Source organism: Danio aesculapii, chromosome 25, assembly GCF_903798145.1.
Source record: "Danio aesculapii chromosome 25, fDanAes4.1, whole genome shotgun sequence".
Lineage (NCBI taxonomy): Eukaryota > Metazoa > Chordata > Actinopteri > Cypriniformes > Danionidae > Danio > Danio aesculapii.
The window spans coordinates 35726275-35748774 of NC_079459.1; the positions used below are offsets into that span (position 1 = coordinate 35726275).

The 22500-nt window shown below is 38.3% G+C and overlaps 1 protein-coding gene across 2 annotated transcripts in view; it reads right to left on the reverse strand.

Annotated features, from left to right (window-relative positions):
* Positions 1-20613, reverse strand: part of coro2bb (coronin, actin binding protein, 2Bb) — a 26655-nt gene extending 6042 nt beyond the window's left edge. For both annotated transcript variants that reach the window (XM_056452254.1, XM_056452253.1), the window contains exons 1-9: positions 20441-20613; positions 15459-15659; positions 9016-9132; positions 8132-8281; positions 5183-5347; positions 4598-4714; positions 3649-3753; positions 3359-3455; positions 3144-3256 (exon numbers count right to left, since the gene is read on the reverse strand). In XM_056452254.1, coding sequence (XP_056308229.1) covers positions 3144-3256; positions 3359-3455; positions 3649-3753; positions 4598-4714; positions 5183-5347; positions 8132-8281; positions 9016-9132; positions 15459-15659 — 1065 coding nt within the window. In that variant the 5' untranslated portion in view covers positions 20441-20613. The remainder of the gene's footprint in view (positions 1-3143; positions 3257-3358; positions 3456-3648; positions 3754-4597; positions 4715-5182; positions 5348-8131; positions 8282-9015; positions 9133-15458; positions 15660-20440) is intronic.
* Between the last annotated feature and the right edge of the window lie 1887 nt (positions 20614-22500).

Below are 22500 nucleotides of genomic sequence, written 5' to 3' on the forward strand. Positions count from 1 at the left end.
AGGGCTTTCCCGCTGCAACCAGTTTCTCCGGTTAGCTCTTTGTGTACTCTGGCGGACTCAAGCGCAGAGAGGGGCTGACCACGACAACGACGACGACCGGGTTCGAGTCCGGGGAAGAGCAGTTCCAGAAATCAGGTAGGAAAACAAAAACAAAATCCAAAAAATGAAGCGAACAAGTTCATCACAGGGTGAGAATGTGGTCAAAATCCGAAAACGTGGTAAAAATCGGACGAGGGCTTTTCTTTTTCTGGACGGATTTTGTGAATCGTCGTTGGTTGGGTTTAGGGAGGGAGGAGGGTGGGTCAGCCGATTGGCCGGTAGCACTGTCAATCATTCTGTCATCCAGGCAGACAGGCGGAAGGTCGTTCAACAGCGGCCTCTAGCGGGTTTACGCGAGAACAAAAACTGCACAAATACGTACCTCCCGGGACGTATTTCGCGGTCTCCAGAAACGTCCCCGGGACTACGTTCTCAGAATGAGCCTGGGTTGTAAAATATTGAGGAGTTCTGCATCATGTCTGATTCACTCCAGAATCAGAATCAGAGCTTTGTTGCCAGGTATGTTCACACATACGAGGAATTTGTTTTGGTGACAGAGCTTCTACAGTGCAGCAGGATTACAGAGACAGGACAATAAACAGATAATAAATATATTTAAAAATATATAAGTATTATTTTTTTTCCACCTGGGGATACTCTTCCCGAGGCCCTCAGACTATGCAGAGTCACTGAGTCCCAAGGTTTCCATAATCCTGGACCAGGCCGTATCCTGAGCAGCTACTGTGATGGTCATGGAGGAGTGGAGAACATGAGACTGATTCCTGTGACGCTCCAGAGACAGACAAGTCTTCGCTGAGGCCAGCTTCCAGCCTCCGCCACTGAGACTGCAGCTCTGCACAAGACGTTTGGTCAGCAGAGAAATTAAAATGGTCGTGCCCAACTGAGCCTGGTTTCTCTCAAGGATTTTTTTCTTCACTTCCGTCATTAGTGAAGGTTTTTCCCTCTCCGCTGTCGTCACTAGCTTGCATGGTTCGGGATCTGTAGAGCTGCGCATCGTTGGATTTGCTCTTCAGTGTTTGGACTCTCAGTAGTGATTATTAAACCACACTGAACTGAGCTCAACTGAACTGAACTTGAACACTACAAACTGAACTACACTGTTCCTATTTACTATGACCTTTTATGTGAAGCTGCTTTGACACAATCTACATTGTATAAGCGCTATACAAATAAAGGTGAACTGAACTGAATTATATTCCAGTAACAGTAACATATACTGCAGTTATAAACAATATATATTGCCATCATAAACAGAGATGTGTGCTAGTTTTACACAAGAAAACACTGTGTAATGCTGCATGTTAGTGTGTTTAGCTCATTGTTTTGTGTGTGACAGTGTGTTTGTGGGCTGTCCACCTCTGCAGTGACCTGAATCAAGTGTTTTGGTAGTTGTTATGCATTATGGATGTGAAATGAACTGCTTTGGCAAGCTGAAAGTCAGTGAGTGAGGAGAATTGTGTGAAGAGTTCTGCAAAAGTGACCTGAGTATTGAGAAAAGTGTCCCAGCGTCTGGAAGAATATGTAATTGGCTGAATACAGTTGAAGTCAGAATTATTAGCCTCCCTTTAAATTTTCTTTTCTTTTTTAAATATTTCCCAAATGATGTTTAACAGAGCAAATGTTCACAGTATGTCTGATAATATTTTTTCTTCTGGAGAAAGTCTGATTTGTTTTATTTCGGCTAGAATAAAAGCAGTTTTTAATTTTTTATTAACCATTTTAAGGTCAATATTATTAGCTCCTTTAAGCTATATTTTATTTCGATAGTCTACAAAACAAACCATCATTATACAATAACTTGCCTAATTACCCTAACCTGCCTAGTTAACCTAATTAACCTAGTAAAGCCTTTACTTGTCACTTTACGCTGTATAGATAACACAGGCTTATTGTGAAAACGTAGCCCTGCGGACGTTTCTGGAGACAGTGAATTACGTAGGCGGAGGTACGTATGGCTGCTTTTCATTTCTTTAAACGAACGCTACAGGGCGGTGTGATGCCGTTCCTTTTCGCGTTTACCAGCTGACCGCTTACCTCCGTATGGACGGCATTCCGGCTGCAACCAGTTTGTCTTGTTAGCGCGGCACGTACGTCGGTAGATTTGAGATGCAGAATGGAGTTGATTACGAAGACGGGGGTTTGAGTCCGGTGAAGAGCGGTTCCAGAAATCAGGTAAGACAAAAACAATCCAAAATATAAAACAAACAAGTGAATAGCAGGGTGAGGATGTGGTAAAATCTGAAAACGTGGTAAAAGTCAGACGAGGGCTTTTATTTTTTTCATTCCTTTGAAAAGTGTTGGTTGGATTTAGGGAAGGGGGAGGGTGGGTCAGTCAATCGTTCACTCAGTCAGTCAGAAAGTCTGTCCAAAAGTGAGTCGACAGCAGCCTCTGGTGGGGTTACGCGAGAACAGCAGGCGTGAATGGCACTCGCGGGGGAAATTCGAGATCTCCGTGGAGGTACGTTTCAAAATGAGCCTGGGTTGAATATAGAAGTGTCTTGAAGAATATCTAGTCTAATATTATTTACTGTCATCATGGCAAAGATAAAATAATTCAGTTAATAGAAATGAGTTATTAAAACTATTATGATTAGAAATGTGCTGAAGAAATCTTCTCTCCATTAAACAGAAATTGGGGAAAAAAATACACAGGGGGGCTAATAATTCTGACTTCAACTTTATCATGTGACTTCAGAAGAGTCTGAGGCGGTTTACACTGCAACAACGGAAAGTTTTTTTCACACGTCAACATTTTCGAAGCAAACATCTACAAGGCAGTCAAGAGCAATCGATTGCCGATCACAACGCCGTGTATAGACTTTACTCCATAGATTCATCGTCTAGGTACTTAACATGTATAAACTTAAAAATGTTATTACCGTAAACAAAGACATAATCTTTGTTCTGCAAGTGAAACAATTAATGAATTGTGTTAAAAATAAAGAGAAAGAAAATAATAAGTAATAGACATACATATAAAATAAATTGCTTAAATTTAATAAGTAAATATAAAGCAATCAAACCAAGCTGATACATCTTTCGAATCTGCAAACACTCAGATTTACAGTGCAGGTTTCACTCACTCTGCGCGGGACGATCATGGAGACGGGCTCCACCAAACCTCTGAGCGTCACCAGCTTATAAAACCTGAAGATCTCACACTCGCTCACATCAACACCACGCTTGGGCATCACACCTGCGCGCACACACACACACACACGGATGCTCAATGAACATGTGCTGCAGTGTTTGATCAGTGTGTGTGATCTGGTGTTGAGTGTGTGAAGCTGAATCTCACCCAAACTCTTCTGAGGAGCCGCAGATCTGAACTCCATCAGGAACTGCAGGAAGGGTTTCTCAGCACTCACCTCATAATAGCGGATATTTCCATCACCCTGACGATGAGACACACACATACACACACACGCACACACTTTTACATTTTGGAATTACTTCACTCAATATTTTCAAAACTTTGCTGGTATTGCTATACTTGTGGGGACATTTGGTCCTCACAACATGAGGAATATAAGGTGTAACAAACACACACACAAACACACACACACACACACACGCATACACACGCACCTTTCCAGCAAGGTAGAGCATGTGTGTGTCTGGATCGTAGTAGGGGAACAGGGCTCCGGCGAGACCATCGATCTCCTCCTCTAGCACTGGACAGCTCAGATCCTCCTGCACATACAGAGAGAGAGAGAGAGAGAGTGTGTGTGTGATTGTGAGTAATTATGTGTGTGTGTTTGTGTGTGTGTTAGAAAGTGTGTGTGAGAGAGAGGGTGTGTGTTAGTGTGTGTGATTATGTGTATGTGATTTTGTGTGTGTGTGTGTGTGTGTGTGTGTGTGTGTGTAAAATTTTGTGTGTGTGTGTGTGTGATTGTGTGTGTGTCAGAAAGTGTGTGTGAGAGATAGTGTGTGTTAGTGTGTGTGTTTTGTGTGTGTGATTACGTGTATGCGTGTGTGTGTGTGTGTGTGTATGTGTGTAAAATTTAGAGTGTATGTGATTGTGTGTGTGTCAGAAAGTGTGTGTGAGAGACAGAGTGTGCGTTTGTGTGTGTGTTTTTGTGTGTGTGATTACGTGTATGTGATTTTGTGTGTGTGTGTGTGCGTGTAAAATTTTGTGAGTGTGTGTGATCGTGTGTGTGTGAGACAGAGTGTCCGTTTGTGTGTATGAGAGAGAGTGTGTGTTAGTGTGTGTGTTTCGCGTGTGTGATTACGTGTATGTGATTGTGTGTGTGGGTGTGTGTGTGTGTGTGTGTGTGTGTGTGCGTGTGTGTGTGTGTGTGTGTAAAATTTAGTGAGTGTGTGTGATAGTGTGTGTCAGAAAGTGTGTGTGAGAGACAGAGTGTGCGTTTGTGTGTATGAGAGAGTGTGTGTTAGTGTGTGTGTTTTGCGTGTGTGTGTGTGACTATGTGTATGTGATTTTGTGTGTGTAAAAGGTGTGTGTGTGTGTGTGTGTGTGTGTTAGTGTTTGTGTGTTAGTGTGTGTGTGTGTTTGTTTAATACAGCATTTCGACTCTACCTGATCCCACAATGCAATCTGTCTGCTGTTCCACCTGGAGACGCCGGTGGTGAAAACGCGCCTCAGATTACCCAGAAACACCACACGGTTCACGCGCAGACTCTTACAGCACGACTCCTGCGCTCACACATAATACAAAGTAAAAGATAACTCTAAAAGTGAGATAATACACACACACACACACACACACACACACACACACACGTTAATCTATATTGTGGTGTTTTGGTGACTGTCGCTTTAAATTCAAATGAGACTGTGCTCTTTTCAAAAGAGGCGGAGCTACAAATGCCTGTGTGTCAGCATAGTGGCAGATTCCAAACGTTCTATGCTAATGAGGGAGAGATGATCACTAGTGGGCGGGGCTTTCCCCCTCTGATGACACGTACAATAGGAAGAATGTCAATCCTGCAGACTGTTTGGATCAAGTCTGATTATAAAACACACAGTTAATTCATGTTTACCATTAGAAGCTGGATATATTCACACACTGCTGACACACAACTGGGTTTGAACCTCTTATAGAGGTGATGTTTGCATAATAGGTGCCCTTAAATATTCATAATCAAATGTTTTGTGGCTGACCTGAAGCACTTTCCCCGACCGTGGATCAATAATGCGCAGTTTTTTGTCTTTACAGCTGGTGGCCAGTAAACTCCCGTCAGTGTTGAAGGACATGCAGAGCACCACGTCTGGATGGCTGTCAATCATCTTCACGGCCACGCCCTCCTCCAGATTCCACATCAAGATCTGTCACATTAATGGAGAGAACATCGAACAAAATGTTGTAGAAAGATCAGCACTGGCCAGCTTTTGGGGACTACAGGGTTAGTTAGAACAAAAACACAAATAAAGTTTGAATGGGGGAAAGTATAACAGTCAATATGGCGAATGAAGCCCCGCCTTCTACAACAGAAGCCAATCAGCAATCACTATAGGCTGAGGATTCTCCGGGGGAGGGGTTTGCACCAGTAGAGCAAAGACTATAACACCAGACATGTCACTTGTATAGTTTTGAATTGGGAAAATAGTAATGGTCAATATGGCAAATGAAGCCCCGCCTTCTGGTACAGGAGCCAATCAGCAATTACTATAGGCTGAGGATTCTCCGGGGGAGAGGTTTGGACCAGTAGAGCAAAGACTAATACACAAGACATGTCACTCGTATAGTTTTAAATTGGTAAAGTAGTAATGGTTAATATGGCGAATGAAGCCCCGCCTTCTAGTACAGGAGCCAATCAGTGATCACTATAGGCTGAGTATTCTCTGGGGGAGGGGTTTGCATCAGTAGAGCAAAGACTAATACACAAGACGTGTCACTCGTATAGTTTTAAATTGGGAAAATAGTAATGGTTAGAATGGCAAATAAAGCCCCGCCTTCTGGTACAGGAGCCAATCAGCGATCACTATAGGCTGAGGATTCTCCGGGGGAGAGGTTTGGCCCAGTAGAGCAAAGACTAATACACAAGACATGTCATTCATTTAGTTTTGAATTGGGAAAACTGTAATGGGACAAATATGGCAATTGAAGCCCCGCCTTTTAGTACAGGAGCCAATCAGCGATTACTATAGACTGAAGATTCTCCGGGGCAGAGGTTTGGACCAGTAGAGCAAAGACTAAAACACAAGACATGCCACTCGTATAGTTTTAAATTGGGAAAATAGTAATGGTTAATATGGCGAATGAAGCCCCGCCTTCTAGTACAGGAGCCAATCAGTGATCACTATAGGCTGAGGATTCTCTGGGGGAGGGATTTGCACCAGTAGAGCAAAGACTAATACACAAGACATGTCGACATGTCACTCGTTTAGTTTTAAATTGGGAAAATAGTATTGGTCAATATGGAAAATGAAGCCCCGCCTTCCAGTACAGAAGCCAATCAGTGATCACTATAGGCTGAGGATTCTCCGGGGGAGAGTTTGGCCCAGTAGAGCAAAGACGAATACACAAGACGTGTCACTCGTATAGTTTTAATTGGAAAAATAGTAACGGTTAATATGGCAAATAAAGCCCCGCCTTCTAGAACAAAAGCCAATCAGTGATCACTATAGACTGAGGATTCTCCGGGCAAGGGGTTTGGACCAATAGAGCAAAGACTAATACACAAGACATGTCACTCGTATAGTTTTGAATTGGGAAAATAGTAATGGTCAATATGGTGAATGAAGCCCCGCCTTCTAGTACAGGAGCCAATTAGTGATCACTATAGGCTGAGGATTCTCCGGGGGAGGGATTTGCACCAGTAAAGCAAAGACTAATACGCAAGACATGTCGACATGTCACTCGTTTAGTTTTAAATTGGGAAAATAGTAATGGTCAATATGGAAAATGAGGCCCTGCCTTGTAGTACAGGAGCCAATCAGTGATCACTATAGGCTGAGGATTCTCCGGGGGAGGGGTTTGCATCAGTAGAGCAAAGACGTGTCACTCATATAGTTTTGATTTGGGAAAATAGCAACGGTCAATATGGCAAATAAAGACCTGCCTTCAAGTACAGGAGCCAATCAGCAATCACTATAGGCTGAGGATTCTCTGGGGGAGGGGCTTGGTGCAGACGTGTGTTTACGACATTTTCTGCAGCTTCATTATGAATCCTGTGGGCTCAACAAACCCACTGAAATCTCAGCGAATACTTGCTTCACAGACATAAGAAATATCTCCATATAAAGCTTAAATCCTCTACTTTTTAATGAAAAACTACTCTTGACAATAAATGTTCCGTGGTTTTGTAATCTGCATGAAATTAATGCTCAGTCTGGATCTTGTAAACAAAGAGTCGCTGTCGTTTTGGGAGGAGATTTGCCATCAAGACCAAGTTGGGAATTAAGACCAGCGCGATCAGACGAGGCATTAACCAGAGAATGATAACGTTAGTATGTAAAAATAAACAGCCATAGATGAGGTTGGTGTCGTGATCTCGTTCACTTCGAGTGCGCAATAGCTTGGGCAATCGGAAAAAATGCTGATTTAGTTTGATATTAATGTTTAGAAATGAAACTTAGACAGCTGTTGTTTAATTTTATTGGTGATTCCAAATATGAACTTTAATTGTAAGCTTGGCAAACAGTTTTGGAGAATTTGATCGTATACCGAACATACTCACAAGAGGCACTTTAAAGATGGCCGCCGAGTGAAATGATTTGCCTTAAGGGGATTTGGGCTGCGTCAGAAACTGTATACGTCCATACTATATCGTTTGTTAAAAACAGTATGTGAGCTGATTAGTGTGTCCAAATTCAGAGTATATAAACAGTATGTGAGAAGTACCCAGATGACCTACTACTTCTGGTAAGAATCTAACGTGTGCATACAATGGATCACGAATGGGAGTGAAGTGACAAAACTGATGCGAGTAGGTCTCGTGATAAAACTGCAAATGGAGTTAAAAATGAAAGTGAAAGTGTATCCTAATTCATTCATACTCACATTCATCAAACAGTGGTGTAGTAAAATCAATTTAAAATGTAGTACATACTTGAGTAGTAGGCGATTTCGGACGCAGCCTTATGGTTAGTTCTGATTGTCGTGGTTACCTTACAGTCATATCCGGCGCTGAACAGGATGCCGCTGCAGGTGGGATGCCACTCAATAAGCCCCACCCTCTTGCTGTGGCCAATTAGAATCATCAGAGCTTCAGTTAAGCTCCGCCTCAAACCACCGTCAGGAATCTGCCAGATCCTCACCTGCAGGTCAGAGGTCAGGCTTTATTTATTTTACTTTTATTTTATTAATTACATTTTTTTGTCATATTTAATTTGTTATTTGTATGTGTGTGTATGTGTATATTAATGTATTACAAATAAATCAATATTATTAGGGATTAATTATTGTATATCAAAAAAAAAAATAGTTAAAAATATTGCACTGCAGTGTTATAAAAGATAATTTAGTGACATCAAATAACAATATAAAAATTATATTAATAAAAAAAATATATCGAAAATATAATATATTATATTATAACATAATTATCTTATTATTATATTTAGGGGGCTTCACGGTGGCACAGTGGGTAGCACAATCACCTCACAGCTAGAAGGTCGCTGGTTCGAGCCTGTTGACGTGGGTTTCCTCCGAGTGCTCCGGTTTCCCCCACAAGTCCAAAGACATGTGGTACAGGTGAATTGAGTAAGCTAAATTGTGCATAGTTTATGTGTGTGAATGACTGTGTATGGGTGTTTCCTAGTACTGGGTTGCAGCTGGAAGGGCATCCGCTGCGTAAAACATATGCTGGATAAGTTGGCATTTCATGTCGCAGTGGCGACCCGAGTTAATATAGGAAATGCCAAAAAGAAAATGTATGAATGATATTATATTTAGTTATATCATATACATCATTTAATTTTAGCAAACGTTACATTATAAATATTATTATTAGAAACACTATTACATTATACGTTAATATTTAAAGTCTCACCGTGCAGTCCTCAGAGCTGGAGGCGATGATGTTGTCCATGAAGGGGCTCCACTTGATGTCCATCACACTGCCCTGATGACCACACACTCTGGGGTAATGAGGGTCCACTCGGCCCGGCTAGAGGAACACACATAAAACATCATGTGTATATAAATATATATATATATGTTTATAGTGTGCTGTCTGCAGTTTTTATTTGTCCCAGAAGGAGGCGCTACAAACCGTATTTTATTTTTCCACATCTCACAAAACACACAGAATTTGCTAAACGATGATATTAATTTCTCAGCAGCCTCTTTAATGTCATAAAACACCACTCTGGTTTGATTATCAGAGTTAGGCTCAACATGAGGACTGAACTTACTAACCTCACATCTCTAATAAAGGCTGACTGAGTGTCAACTCAATTCAATCTTGGTTTATTGGCACAATATGTATTTACACATTACACATGTATATTATGCTACAATAGCCTTGTAATAAACTGCCAGTACATTTTCTGTTAATTTAGAAACTAGAGGAATATTTTCATTGAGATTATCTCAAGCTGTTGGGTAACACATTATAATAACTGCATACTATAAATGAATCAAGCATTAACAAATAGTTAACTTATTATTTTGATATTTGTTTAGCATTAACTGTTGATAAGCATAAATACAGTTACAAATGCTAACTGTATTCTTGAGTTATTAGCACATCTATGATGAAGTGCAGCTGATCTGTGGTGTTCTTCCCAGAGGTATGCCAGACCAAACAATGCACTTTCAAAATATATTGTATATAAACTGCATGCTGGATGCTAATCATTCGTGGACCCATGTTTAAAGATTTCTTGTTCAATTAGTCCATATATATTAGTATATATATATATATATTATATGATATATTAGTCCATATTTAAATGAATCATTTTGTTATTTCATAGGCCATCATACATTCTCTGGTGTCTTGAGGAGTTTGACTTTGGTTGATGCTGAGCAGGTCATGCTTCCTGGTAAAGATTATCGTTACAGGTTAGAATATGATTTAAGTTTTGTACAATGCTCAGAGATCCTTTGTGTTACTGATATTTATGCTAACCCAACATTGTTTGTTAAACATGGTAAAGCAGCTGATTAATTTAATAATTGCACAAACCTTTTGAATTTATTTACATGATTTTACATATTCTGGAATTCATTTATTTCCTTTTTTGGCTTAGTCCCTTTATTATTTTTGGGGTCGCCACAGCGGAATGAACCGCCAACTTATCCAGCATATGTTTTACGCAGCGGATGCCCTTCCAACTGCAACCCATCACTGGGGAACACCCATACACTCTCATTCACACACATAGACTACAGCAAATTTAGCTTACCCAATTCACCTGTACCACATGCATTTGGACTTGTTGGGGAAACCGGAGCACCCGGAGGAAACCCACACGAACACGAGGAGAACATGCAAACTCCACACAGAAACACCAACTGACCCAGCTGAGGCTCGAACCAGCGACTTTCTTGCTGTGAGGCAACTGCGCTACCTACTGTGCCACCGCGTCGCAACCCATATTCTGGAACATATATATATAACTCGAGCTTGATTCTCTCTTCCGCTCTCTAATTCACAGGAGCTGAAGTCTACAGCCAGACAGTCTGAATGCTGCAACTGATTAAACCGTGGGGTCATTTTTGTGCTGTTGTATTGCATTAATGCTAAAATGAGTGTGTGGATATTTATTTAAATGTACAGTCTTGAATCATTCTTGTGTCTTGACTCTCTACAACAGAGGTCACCAAACTTGTTCCTGGAAGGCCGGTGTCCTGCAGATTTTAGCTCCAACCCGAATCAAACACACCTGATCAAGCTAATCAAGGTCTTACTAGGTATACTTGAAACACCCAGGCAGGTGTGTTGAGGCAAGTTGGAGCTAAACCCTGCAGGGACACCGGCCCTCCAGGACCGAGATTGGTGACCCCTGCTCTACAACCTTTACATTCTGGTTTTAAATTAGTGAGTGCAAAGCTGATCCCAATTGACCCCTCGCTAAGCCACACCCAAAAACTGCCATCCACCAATCGTGGCTTAGCAACCGTAGTTACGCGCAGGGGCTCTGTCAAGCTCTCGAGTGAAGGAAACAGGCCAAAGTGTTGTGCAAATGGATTGTGCAAATCTGATATCCTTAAAGTTTGGACGGGATGGTGGAATTTTTTCCCTTTTCAAAACCAAAAACCCAAGAGGAGACATGCCAGCGTGGATCAAGCTCTGTGTGAGGGCCGATAAAGAAGCGGAGTTAAGCTGGTTTTGTTTTGATATTCCTGACACATTCAGTGATAGACTGACGGCAATATCTCACACACCTCTTACCTTATACAGATCTAAACTGAGTTTCCTACAAAAACACAAAGCAGGTTCTGTTTCACAGCTGTCTTTATCTTTTTTTCCCTCGATATTATGAGCACTGCTCCCTTTAAGCCTTCGCCATAGTAACTTAGTCATACTAATAGCGAATAGGTCGAGTTATTGATCTGGAAAATAGGAATCTGCGAATCTGTTGCTAACTTCACTGAACTTCATATTTCCATCTGTTTCAATTTACAAATATTTAAATTACAAATCAACAATACAAAACCGATATATGATCACAAACTGAGCACTTGTGATCAATATACTTCACCCACAGCTGTTTTTCAGTCATTTATAAAGAGCACACACACATACTGACAGTAATAGGTAACTTACTATACATTGTTATGGGTCAATGATGTTAATATTCGGCACAAATCCATCAATTTCAACACAGGCTCCTTGTGAAAACGTAGCCCTGCGGACGTTTCTGGAGACAGCGAATTACGTAGCGGGAGGTACGTATGGCTGCTTTTCATTTCTTTAAACGATTGCTACGGGGCGGTATGATGCCGTTCCTTTTCGCGCTTCCAGCTGACCGCTTACCTCCGTATGGACGGCATTCCGGCTGCAACCAGTTTGTCCCATTAGCGTGCCACGTACGTCGACGGATTTGAGATGCAGAGAGGAGTTGATCACGAAGACGGGGGTTCAAGTCCAGTCAAGAGCAGTTCCAGAAATCAGGTAAGACAAAAACAATCCAAAATATAAAACAAACAAGTGAATAGCAGGGTGAGGATGTGGTAAAATCTGAAAACGTGGTAAAAGTCAGACGAGGGCTTTTTTTTTTTGGATTGCTTTTGAAAAGTGTTGGTTGGGTTTAGGGAAGTGGGTGAGCGGGTCAATCGATAAAATTGGTTGGATTTAGGGGAGGGTGGATCAGCCGATCGTTCGCTCAGTCAGTCAGAAAGTCTGTCCAAAAGTGAGTCGACAGCGGCCTCTGGTGGGTTTACGCGAGAACAGCAGGCGCGAATGGCACTCGCGGGGGAAATTCAAGATCTCAAAAAGCATACACAGCGGCCTCTTGCGGATTCGCGAAAACAAAAACTGCAGAAAAACGTGCCGCCGGGACGTATTTCACGGTCTCCAGAAACGTCCATGGAGATACGTTTCAGAGTTAGCCTGGGTTGATTAATTTCCCCTTTCTGGCTGCTCTTTCTATGAATGAACTATGTAGAAGCTCTGTCTATGCGTGTTTCCTCGTCGGTTAGTAACGCTATATTTCATTGCACAACATTAGTCTATCAGGCTTTTTGGCTAAAAACAGACAAATCATGGTTTAATTTGTTATTATTAGGTCATTTTTAAGTTTCACCTCTCTGCTGAGGATTAGCTTAGCTGTTGAATGGTTAGCGTATGAGGTGGCTAGGCTAAGCTAGCTTCAATTTTGATTTAATTATTCTCTAATCGTTGCCTATTATGTGACCTCTGTAATGCATACTGGAGTGCTTTATTATCTGGCTTTCTCGGATATCTCACCTGTTCGCCAAAAATCACATTATATCCCTGGCAATGTCTGACATGGGCGCAGACACATTGTAAAAGCCGTGCCAGACAGGAAAGCTTGACAGGCGTAGCAACAGTAACTAAGGAGGGCGGGGCTTAGCGAAGGGTCAATTTGATTTCTCTTTATTTTCCCTAATGCTGAGCTAATTAGTTCAATCTAAGCAGGTTTTTAAATATAAAGTATTTTTTCAATTAATATAAGACTTTTAAGGCACTCAACTTTTTCATTTGTGTAAAGTTTAAAAAACATTTTTATTTTATATTTTAAGTGTAAAATAATTTGTTTTAATTATGGTGGCTTGAAAAGCCAGCATATTGTTATCTATCAAAACTTCTTCTTCTTCTTCTTCTGAGACTAATTTCTAAGTGTATCTCCTCCTAGGCCTTTCAAGCTACATACTTCAAACTTTCGTCAAACCTTCAAACTGGTCTGACTCGGGTTGCTATATCTATATAACTGATCCGACTTTGGGTTTTCCGAAAAACGACCCAGAAAAATCCCAAAAGTCCCATTGACTTAACATTGGGTCAAACTTTGTGAGCTCATAACTCTGCATCAGACTGTCCTACAGACTTCTAACTGGACTCATTTAACTCAGTCTAGCCAGCAGCCAATAACTGATGACTTTTTGTCTTACTAGCCACTCCCTAGCAACCACTTACAGCACCCTAGCAACTGTCCCATAGACTTCCATTGTAAAAGACTACCATTTACTTAACATTGGATCAACCTTTGTGAGCTCATAACTCTGCATCAGACTGTCCTACAGACTAGAGTCTGGCCTCATTCAACTCAGTCTAGCCAGCAGCCTATCACTGATTACCTTTAAACTTACTAGCCACTCCCTAGCAACCAATTTCAGCACCCCTAGCAACTGTCCCAGAGACTGTGACTAGCTATTCTAACACACGCTAACAGTTTTAACATCCTACTGACATGCTAATCTTGCTAGAAAGGTGCTAGCAACACGATAGTGACATGCTAGTCATGCTAGTAACATGCTAATTCATACCTAACAACATGCTAATTCATGCTAGAAACAAGCTGATTCATGCTAGAATCATGCTAGTAACATACTAATATCATGCTAGTTACATGCTAATTCATGCTAGTTACATGCTAATTCAGGCTAGAATCATGCTAGTAACCTGCTAATTCATGCTAGTAACATGCTGGTAACATGCTAATTCATACTAGAATCATGCTAACAACATGGTAATTCATGCTAGAAACATGCTAGTAACATGCTAATTCATGCTAGAATCATGCTAATTCATGCTAGAAACATGCTAATTCATGCTAGAATCATGCTAGTAACATGCTAATTCATGCTAGAAATACGCTAATAACATGCTAATTCATGCTAGAATCATGCTAACAACATGCTAATTCATGCTAGAATCATGCTAGTAACATGCTAGAATCATGCTAGTAACATGCTAATTCATGCTAGTAACATGCTAATTCATGCTAGAATCATGCTAATTCATGTTAGGATCATGCTAGTAACATGCTAATTCATGCTAGAAACATGTAAGTAACATGCTAAATCATGCTACATCATGCTAGTAACATGCTAATTCATGCTAGAATCATGCTAGTAACATGCTAATTCTTGCTAGAATCATGCTAGTAACATGCTAATTCATGCTAGAATCATGCTAGTAACATGCTAATTCATGCTAGGATCATGCTAATTCATGCTAGGATCATGCTAATAACATGCTAATTCGTGCTAGAATCATGCAAGTAACATACTAATTCATGCTATAAACATGCTAGTTCATGCTAGAATCATGCTAACAACATGCTAATTTATGCTAGAAACATGCTAATCCATGCTAGTTACAAGCTAATTCATGCTAGACGCATGCTAATTCATGGTAGAATCATGCTAGTTACATGCTAATTCATGTTAGAATCATGCTAGTTACTTGCTAATTCATGCTAGAATCATGCTAGTAACATGCTAGTAACATGCTAATTAATGCTAGAATCATGCTAATTTATGTTAGCAACTGCCTAGCAACCACTCAGAATACTTTAGCAACCGCCTAGCAACAACCCAGAAACATACTAACATATATGTACTTATCTATGCCGACTGTTTCAAACTTCATAAAAACTGCTTCAGTTATTTACACTTTAAAACGACTTCAAACTTTTAGACTCGGCTTTTCAAGCCATCATAAAGTTTGTCTTCAAACTTTAATATCTAGTTTAAAATTGTTACTCGCACTTTAACCTCTGGTGCATTTTATATCAAAAACCACTCTGTTACAAAACTATGGTCCTAGAAATGCAGTTTCCCTATATCATCTAATCAGGTAGATGGCGCTGGAAAGGCAGTCATGAAACTGAAGTTTCCACTATATTATCCAATTCTGTAGGTGGCGCTGTTATCAAACGATGGTCCTAGAAATGCAGTTTCACTATATCATCCAATCGGTAGGTGGCGCTGCCGCAAAAACTAGGGTCCTATAAATGCGATCTTACACATGCAGTCCAGTTGTGCAGGATACTATTGGTGTTAGTCAGTAGTCGATACCTTGTGAAGTGGGATAACGATAAAAGCTCCTCCTCCTGCGCTCTCAGTGACCACGGCCAGGAATTTCGGGTTAACCGCACAGAAGTGGTTATCGTGGACGCTGTGCGTGATGGGAATTCCCTCGTAACACTGCTCTCTGCTTCCAGCTTTTCCGTAAACATGCCGGAACTTTGAGCTTCTGTACTCCGAGCTCCACGACATCTGCAGACCACAAACACAGGCAGAAGTCCCTTGTATGAAGACTGCTTTATTTAAAGCTTCTCGATGAGTACATTGTGTGAATTAAATTAGTTTGTATCCATATGCACAGTTTAGTTTTGCTTTAGTTGTCTTATGCAATACTCACTTCTATAAGGGGTTTAAACCCAGTTGTGTGTCAGCAGTGTGTGAATATATCCAGCCTCTAATGATAAAAATGTATTAATTGTATTTTTTATAGCCACACTTGATTAAAACAGTCTGCAGAAACACTTAGACTGATATGCTCAAATAGTTACACTTTACTTGGCTGGATAAACTGGTTAATCTAATATGTGCAGTGAAACATTCGGTTAAACTAGCTTGCACATCAGGTTTATGCACCAGCTGGATAGTTAAATAAGTCTCTTTAGGATGAATATAGACTCTCAATAATGTAATTCTGACTGATTAATAGGAGAGATTGATTATATTTGCTCTCATCAGGTCTCTAACAGCTCAAGCGTCACTAAAAACCACACATGACCCATTTTTCATCTCTCTGTTCACGCCGACGGCAAAGATTGTGTAACCCCAGTTAATGAGACGGAGGATTTGCAGAAGAATGATCTGCTGGAATAATCTTCTCCAGCAGCTCCGTGCAGTGGATTTACAGAACGAATGGCTCTCACACACCAAAAATAATCAACTTCAGTGTCTAAAACAGCAAAATGGACTCTTTAAAGGGGCTTTTCCCATCTATTTAAAGATTTTTATGCTTATTTACTCCTTTATTTGTGACCTTAACACTTCATTTGATCATTTTATTTTTATTTCTTTTCACATGATATTGGGAAGGTATGGGTGGATTTATGTTGGGATCAGCTGTGATTTCTCAATTATTCTGCATTGTACAGTGCTCAGCATTAATGATTTCACCCCTCACAGATCTCTGTTTCATTTATATTTTCTATGCTTATACAGTTTTCTACAATTTTAATAAACAGGACAAATGAAAAGAAACATAAAACATGTCAAATTTTGCTCAAATTGTGTCATTCGTATTTTTTATACACAATTAAATATATTATCCTTTAATTCCTAAAGAAACTCTTATTTCAATAAATATAACCGTTTAATAAAACTATTTTGTTTAAATGCACCAAAAATATATCCTATATTCACAGAGAAATGTAGAACAATAATAACTTTCAAAAAAGGGTGTAGTCAATTATGCTGAGCACTGTATATACACTCACCGGCCACTTTATTAGGTACACCTGTCCAACTGCTTGTTAAAGCAAATTTCTAATCAGCCAATCGCATTTAGGAATATAGACATGGTCAAGACGATCTGCTGCAGTTCAAAGCGAACATCACAATGGGGAAGAAAGGGGATTTAAGTGACTTTGAACGTGGCATGGTTGTTGCTGCTCTGAGTATTTCAGAAACTGCTGATCTACTGGGATTTTCACGCACAACCATCTCTAGGGTTTACAGAGAATGGTCCGACAAAGAGGAAATATCCAGTGAGCGGCAGTTCTGTGGGCGCAAATGCCTTGTTGATGCCAGAGGTCAGAGGAGAATGGCCAGACTGGTTCCAGCTGATAGAAAGGCAACAGTAACTCAAATAAGCACTCGTTACAACCGAGGTCTGCAGAAGAGCATCTCTGAACACACAACACGTCCAACCTTGAGGCGGATGGGCTACAGCAGCAGAAGACCACACCGGGTGCCGCTCCTGTCAGCTAAGAACAGGAAACTGAGGCTACAATTCACACAGGCTCACCAAAATTAGACAATAGAAGATTGGAGAAATGTTGCCTGGTCTGATGAGTCTCCATTTCTGCTGCCACATTCGGATGGTCGGGGCAGAATTTGGCCTCATCAACATGAAAGCATGGATCCATCCTGCCTTGTATCAGTGGTTCAGGCTGGTGGTGGTGTAATGGTGTGGGGGAGATTTTCTTGGCACACTTTGGGTCCATTAGTACTAATTGAGCATCAACGCCACAGCCTACCTGAGTATTGTTGCTGACCATGTCCATCCCTTTATGAGCACAGTGTCTCCATCTTCTGATGGCTACTTCCAGCAGGATAACGCACCATGTCATAAAGCGTGAATCATCTCAGACTGGTTTCTTGAACATGACAATGAGTTCACTGTACTCAAATGGCCTCCACAGTCACCAGAGCTCAATCCAATAGAGCACCTTTGGGATGTGGTGGAACGGGAGATTGGCATCATGGATGTGCAGCCGACAAATCTGCAGCAACTGTGTGATGCTATCATGTCAAATGGAGCAAAATCTCTGAGGAATATTTCCAGTAGCTTGTTGAATCTACGCCATGAAGGATTAAAGCAGTTCTGGAGGTAAAAGGGGGTACTTGTAAGCTGTACCTAATAAAGTGGCCGGTGAGTGTATGATGTACAGTCTTATGGGAAAGTGTGAGTGGGCTTAAAATAAGACAAAATGCACTATTACTGATTATGGTCTTGTTAAATACCAATAAATAAATAAAAATGAGATCAAAATGAGTGTCTCTGACTCGTGAACCGTTCTGGCGTGATCTTCTCATCCTGTGGATTGTGTTTCAGCGAGTTGCATTTCATTGTTTGCTATTGTTCGAGCTCAATTCCTGCTTTGGCGTCGTGTGTTTCCTTCTTTTGCTCTCAGAATCAGTCTGAATCTTCGGGGATTCGAACACAATGGGAATCCATCCGCACCTCGGCTCCAGAAGGAAAGCCAATTATATTAATATCCTCAAAGATCTACGCCAGCGCTGCAATTAAAGTCACTTAAATATGAGTGTAATTGCAACTATGAATGGAGAAATGTTTGGAGACAAAACATCTGACATTGGGTTTTAAAGATTTTAAAGATAAATACAAAAGAATATGGAGTATTATGTCTTTTAATCAGCATTTTTTTGTCTTATTTAAAAGTAAAGTCTTCAAAATAAAATGAATTGAACTGGACACATGCTTAATTTAACACTTTAAACATATATATTAGGACTCAGTCTGAAAATGTATGTCTTAACATTGGTAAATTGCTTTTAATATCAACACAAACTTTTGTCAGTAAAACTATTGGTCACACTTTATATTAAGTGGCCTTAACTGCTATGTATGTACAGCAAAATATAAATACAATGTACTTAATGTGTTCATAATGTATTGCAGAACACTTCTGGTGGTCTTGAGGTAGGATATGGGTCGGGTTCGGGACAGGTTTGGTGGTATGGGTGGATTTAAGAATGGGTTAAGATGTAGGGATGGTCAACAGTGTAATTACACACGTAATTACGGATTAAATTACATGCAAGTATTTAATCAAGCACAAAGTAAAAACATGCATTAATACAATAAGTGCACTGTAACAAATTATTAATTTTAATGTACGTACGTATTAATTAAGGCCACTTAAAATAAAATGGGACCAAACTATTACTACAATAAATCAATAAATAAACAAGCAATAATTTGAGACATTCCTAATGATGTTGTATATAATTTGACTAAATAAAATGGGACTTATTTAAACATTTTTCTTCAACTAGACAAAAAAAATTCCTAATTTATTTCTGAAGATTCAGAAAGACTTGCATTCAGTTCTTTTTTCTCACCACACTGGTAAATTGTACTAATTTGAAGCATAGAAATATCAAAATTCATCTTTATGATTACAACAAGAAAACTAAATGTGCTAGTATATTAATGTTAAAGTAATTTTACTACAAAACAACACAAGAATGCATTTCATACAAAATAATATAACTATATGTATCTATATAGACTTATATAAATATTTAATTATAATTCAAATGTGTAATATATATATATATATATATATATATATATATATATATATATATATATATATATATATATATATATATCACATTTTAATTATAATTAATGTATGGCCGGTTTATATGTATATATATATATATATACAGTTGTAGTCAGAATTATTAGCCCCCCTTTGAATTTTTTTCTTTTTTTATATATTTCCCAAATGATGTTTAATAGAGCAGGAAATTTTAACAGTATGTCTGATAATATTTTTTCTTCTGCAGAAAGTCTTATTTGTTTTATTTCGGCTAGAATAAAAGCAGTTTTTAAATTTTTAAACACCATTTTAAGGTCAATATTATTAGCCCCTTATATTTAAATATGAGCTAATTTTTTTTGACTGTCTACAAAACCAACCATCATTATCAAATAACTTGCCTAATTGCCCTAACCTAATTTACCTAGTTAAGCCTTTAAATGTCACTTTAAGCTGTATAGAAGTGATCTGAAAAATATTTAATAAAATATTATGTGCTGTCATTATGGCAAAGATAAAATAAATCAGTTATTAGAAATGAGTAATTAACACTATTATGATTAGAAATGTGCTGAAAATTTATTTTCTCCTTTAAACAGAAATTGGGGGGATAAACAGGGGGCTAATAATTCAGGGGGTTAATAATTCTGACCTTAACTGTATATATTAATGTATTTTATATAATAGATATACTATATTACATTATATTTAATTAAACATAATTGCTGATATATTGCACGTTTTAATAATTAGAAAAACAGATCATTAATAATACATTAATAAGAAAACATGTTTTGCCATATTAGTAAATAGTTTAAACTTCAGATTTAATTGTTAATACAGTATAATGAAATACATTTCTTAATATATTGCTAACTCAATAAATAATGAATATTTGAATCAGTCATCAGCTTAACTAGTTTTCTGAGCATAAATGTTTATCTTCTGGTGTTACTGTAGTCATCTTACCGTTTGGTCGTGAAGATCAACAGTTCTCCTCAAAATATTCCAGCTTGATCTTGTGCTTCAGAACGGATGAATGTAAACTACAGGAGAAAGACAGAGGGTCACTGACACACACACACACACACACACACACACACACACGCATGTGCTGCTGCTGTTCAGTGTGTGACTGAAACACAAACACACACGGCTCCCGCTCACTGCATCTCTCACTCACTCTCTCTTTCTCTCTCTCTCTGTTTAATCATTATATAACAGACACACACACACTGCCGAACTGTCATGTTAACATCAGCTCTGATCATCCTCAACATGAGCTAAATTCATCTGCTGCTCAAGACACGAAACACTAAACACATTCAGTGAGTGAGTCAAAATGATTGCGAATGAGTGTCAAATGGCAAGTTAATATGGGGTTGATTATCAAATATTGGGTTAAAATATCTCCAAATATTCTAAATACGGGGTTAAATATGAAATGTGATTCCAAATATTTTAAATATGGGGTTAAATAAAAAAAAATGGGTTAAACATGAAATTTGAGTTTTTTTTTTAAAATATGGGGTTAAATTAAAAATGAAATGTGACTCCAAGCATTTCAAATATGGGGTTAAATATTACAAATGGGGTTAAATATTAAATATGGGGCTAAATATGACATTTGAATCTAAACATTTTAAATATGGGGTTAAATATTACATTTGACTCCAAACAATTTAAATATGGGGTTAAATATTACAAATGGGGTTAAATATTAAATATGGGGTTAAATATGACATTTGACTCCAAACATTTTAAATATGGGGTTAAATATTACAAATGGGGTTAAATATTAAATATGGGGCTAAATATGACATTTGACTCCAAACATTTTAAATATGGGGTTAAATATTACAAATGGGGTTAAATATTAAATATGGGGCTAAATATGACATTTGAATCTAAACATTTTAAATATGGGGTTAAATATTACATTTGACTCCAAACATTTTAAATATGGGGTTAAATATTACAAATGGGGTTAAAATATTAAATATGGGGCTAAATATGACATTTGAATCTAAACATTTTAAATATTGGGTTCAATATTACAAATGGAGTTAGATATTAAATATGGGGTTAAACATGGCATTGACTCCAAACATATTAAATATGGGGTTAAATATTACATTTGACACCAAACATTTTAAATATGGGTTTAAATATGACAAATGGGGTTAGATATTAAATATGGGGTTAAACATGACATTTGACTCCAAACATATTAAATATGGGGTTAAATATTACATTTGACTCCAAACATTTTAAATATGGGCTTAAACATGACAAATGGGGTTAAATATTAAATATTGGGCTAAAAATTACATTTTAATCCAAACATTTAAAAAATTGGGGTTAAATATGAAATATGACTCCAAACATTTTTAAATATTGGGTTAAAATTTAAAAATGGGGTTAAATATTAAATATGGGGCTAAATATGAAGTTTGAATCCAAACAATTTAAATATAGTGGTAAATATGAAATTTGACTCCAAACCTATTAAATATGGGGTTAAACATTACATTTGACTCCAATCATTTTAAATATGGGGTTAAATATTACAAATGGAGTGAAATATTAAATATGAGGCGAAACATGAAATTTGAATCCAAACATTTTAAATATGGGGTTAAATATGAAATATGACTCTAAACATTTTTAAATATTAAGTTAAATATTACAAATAGGGTTAAAATATTAAATATGGGGTAATATGAAATTTGACTCCAAACATATTAAATATGGGGTTAAATATGAAAATTCGACTCCAGACATTTTAAATATAGGGTCAAATATGAAAACTGACATCAAAAGTTTTAAATATAGGGTTAAATATGACATTTGACTACAAACGTTTTAAAAATAAGGTTAAATAAGACAATTGACCCCAATTATTTTTAAATATGGCGTTAAATAGGAAATTTGACTGCAAACATTTTAAATATAGGGTTAAATATTACAAATGGAGTTAAATATTAAATATGACTGCAAACATTTTAAACATGGGGTTAAATAAGAAA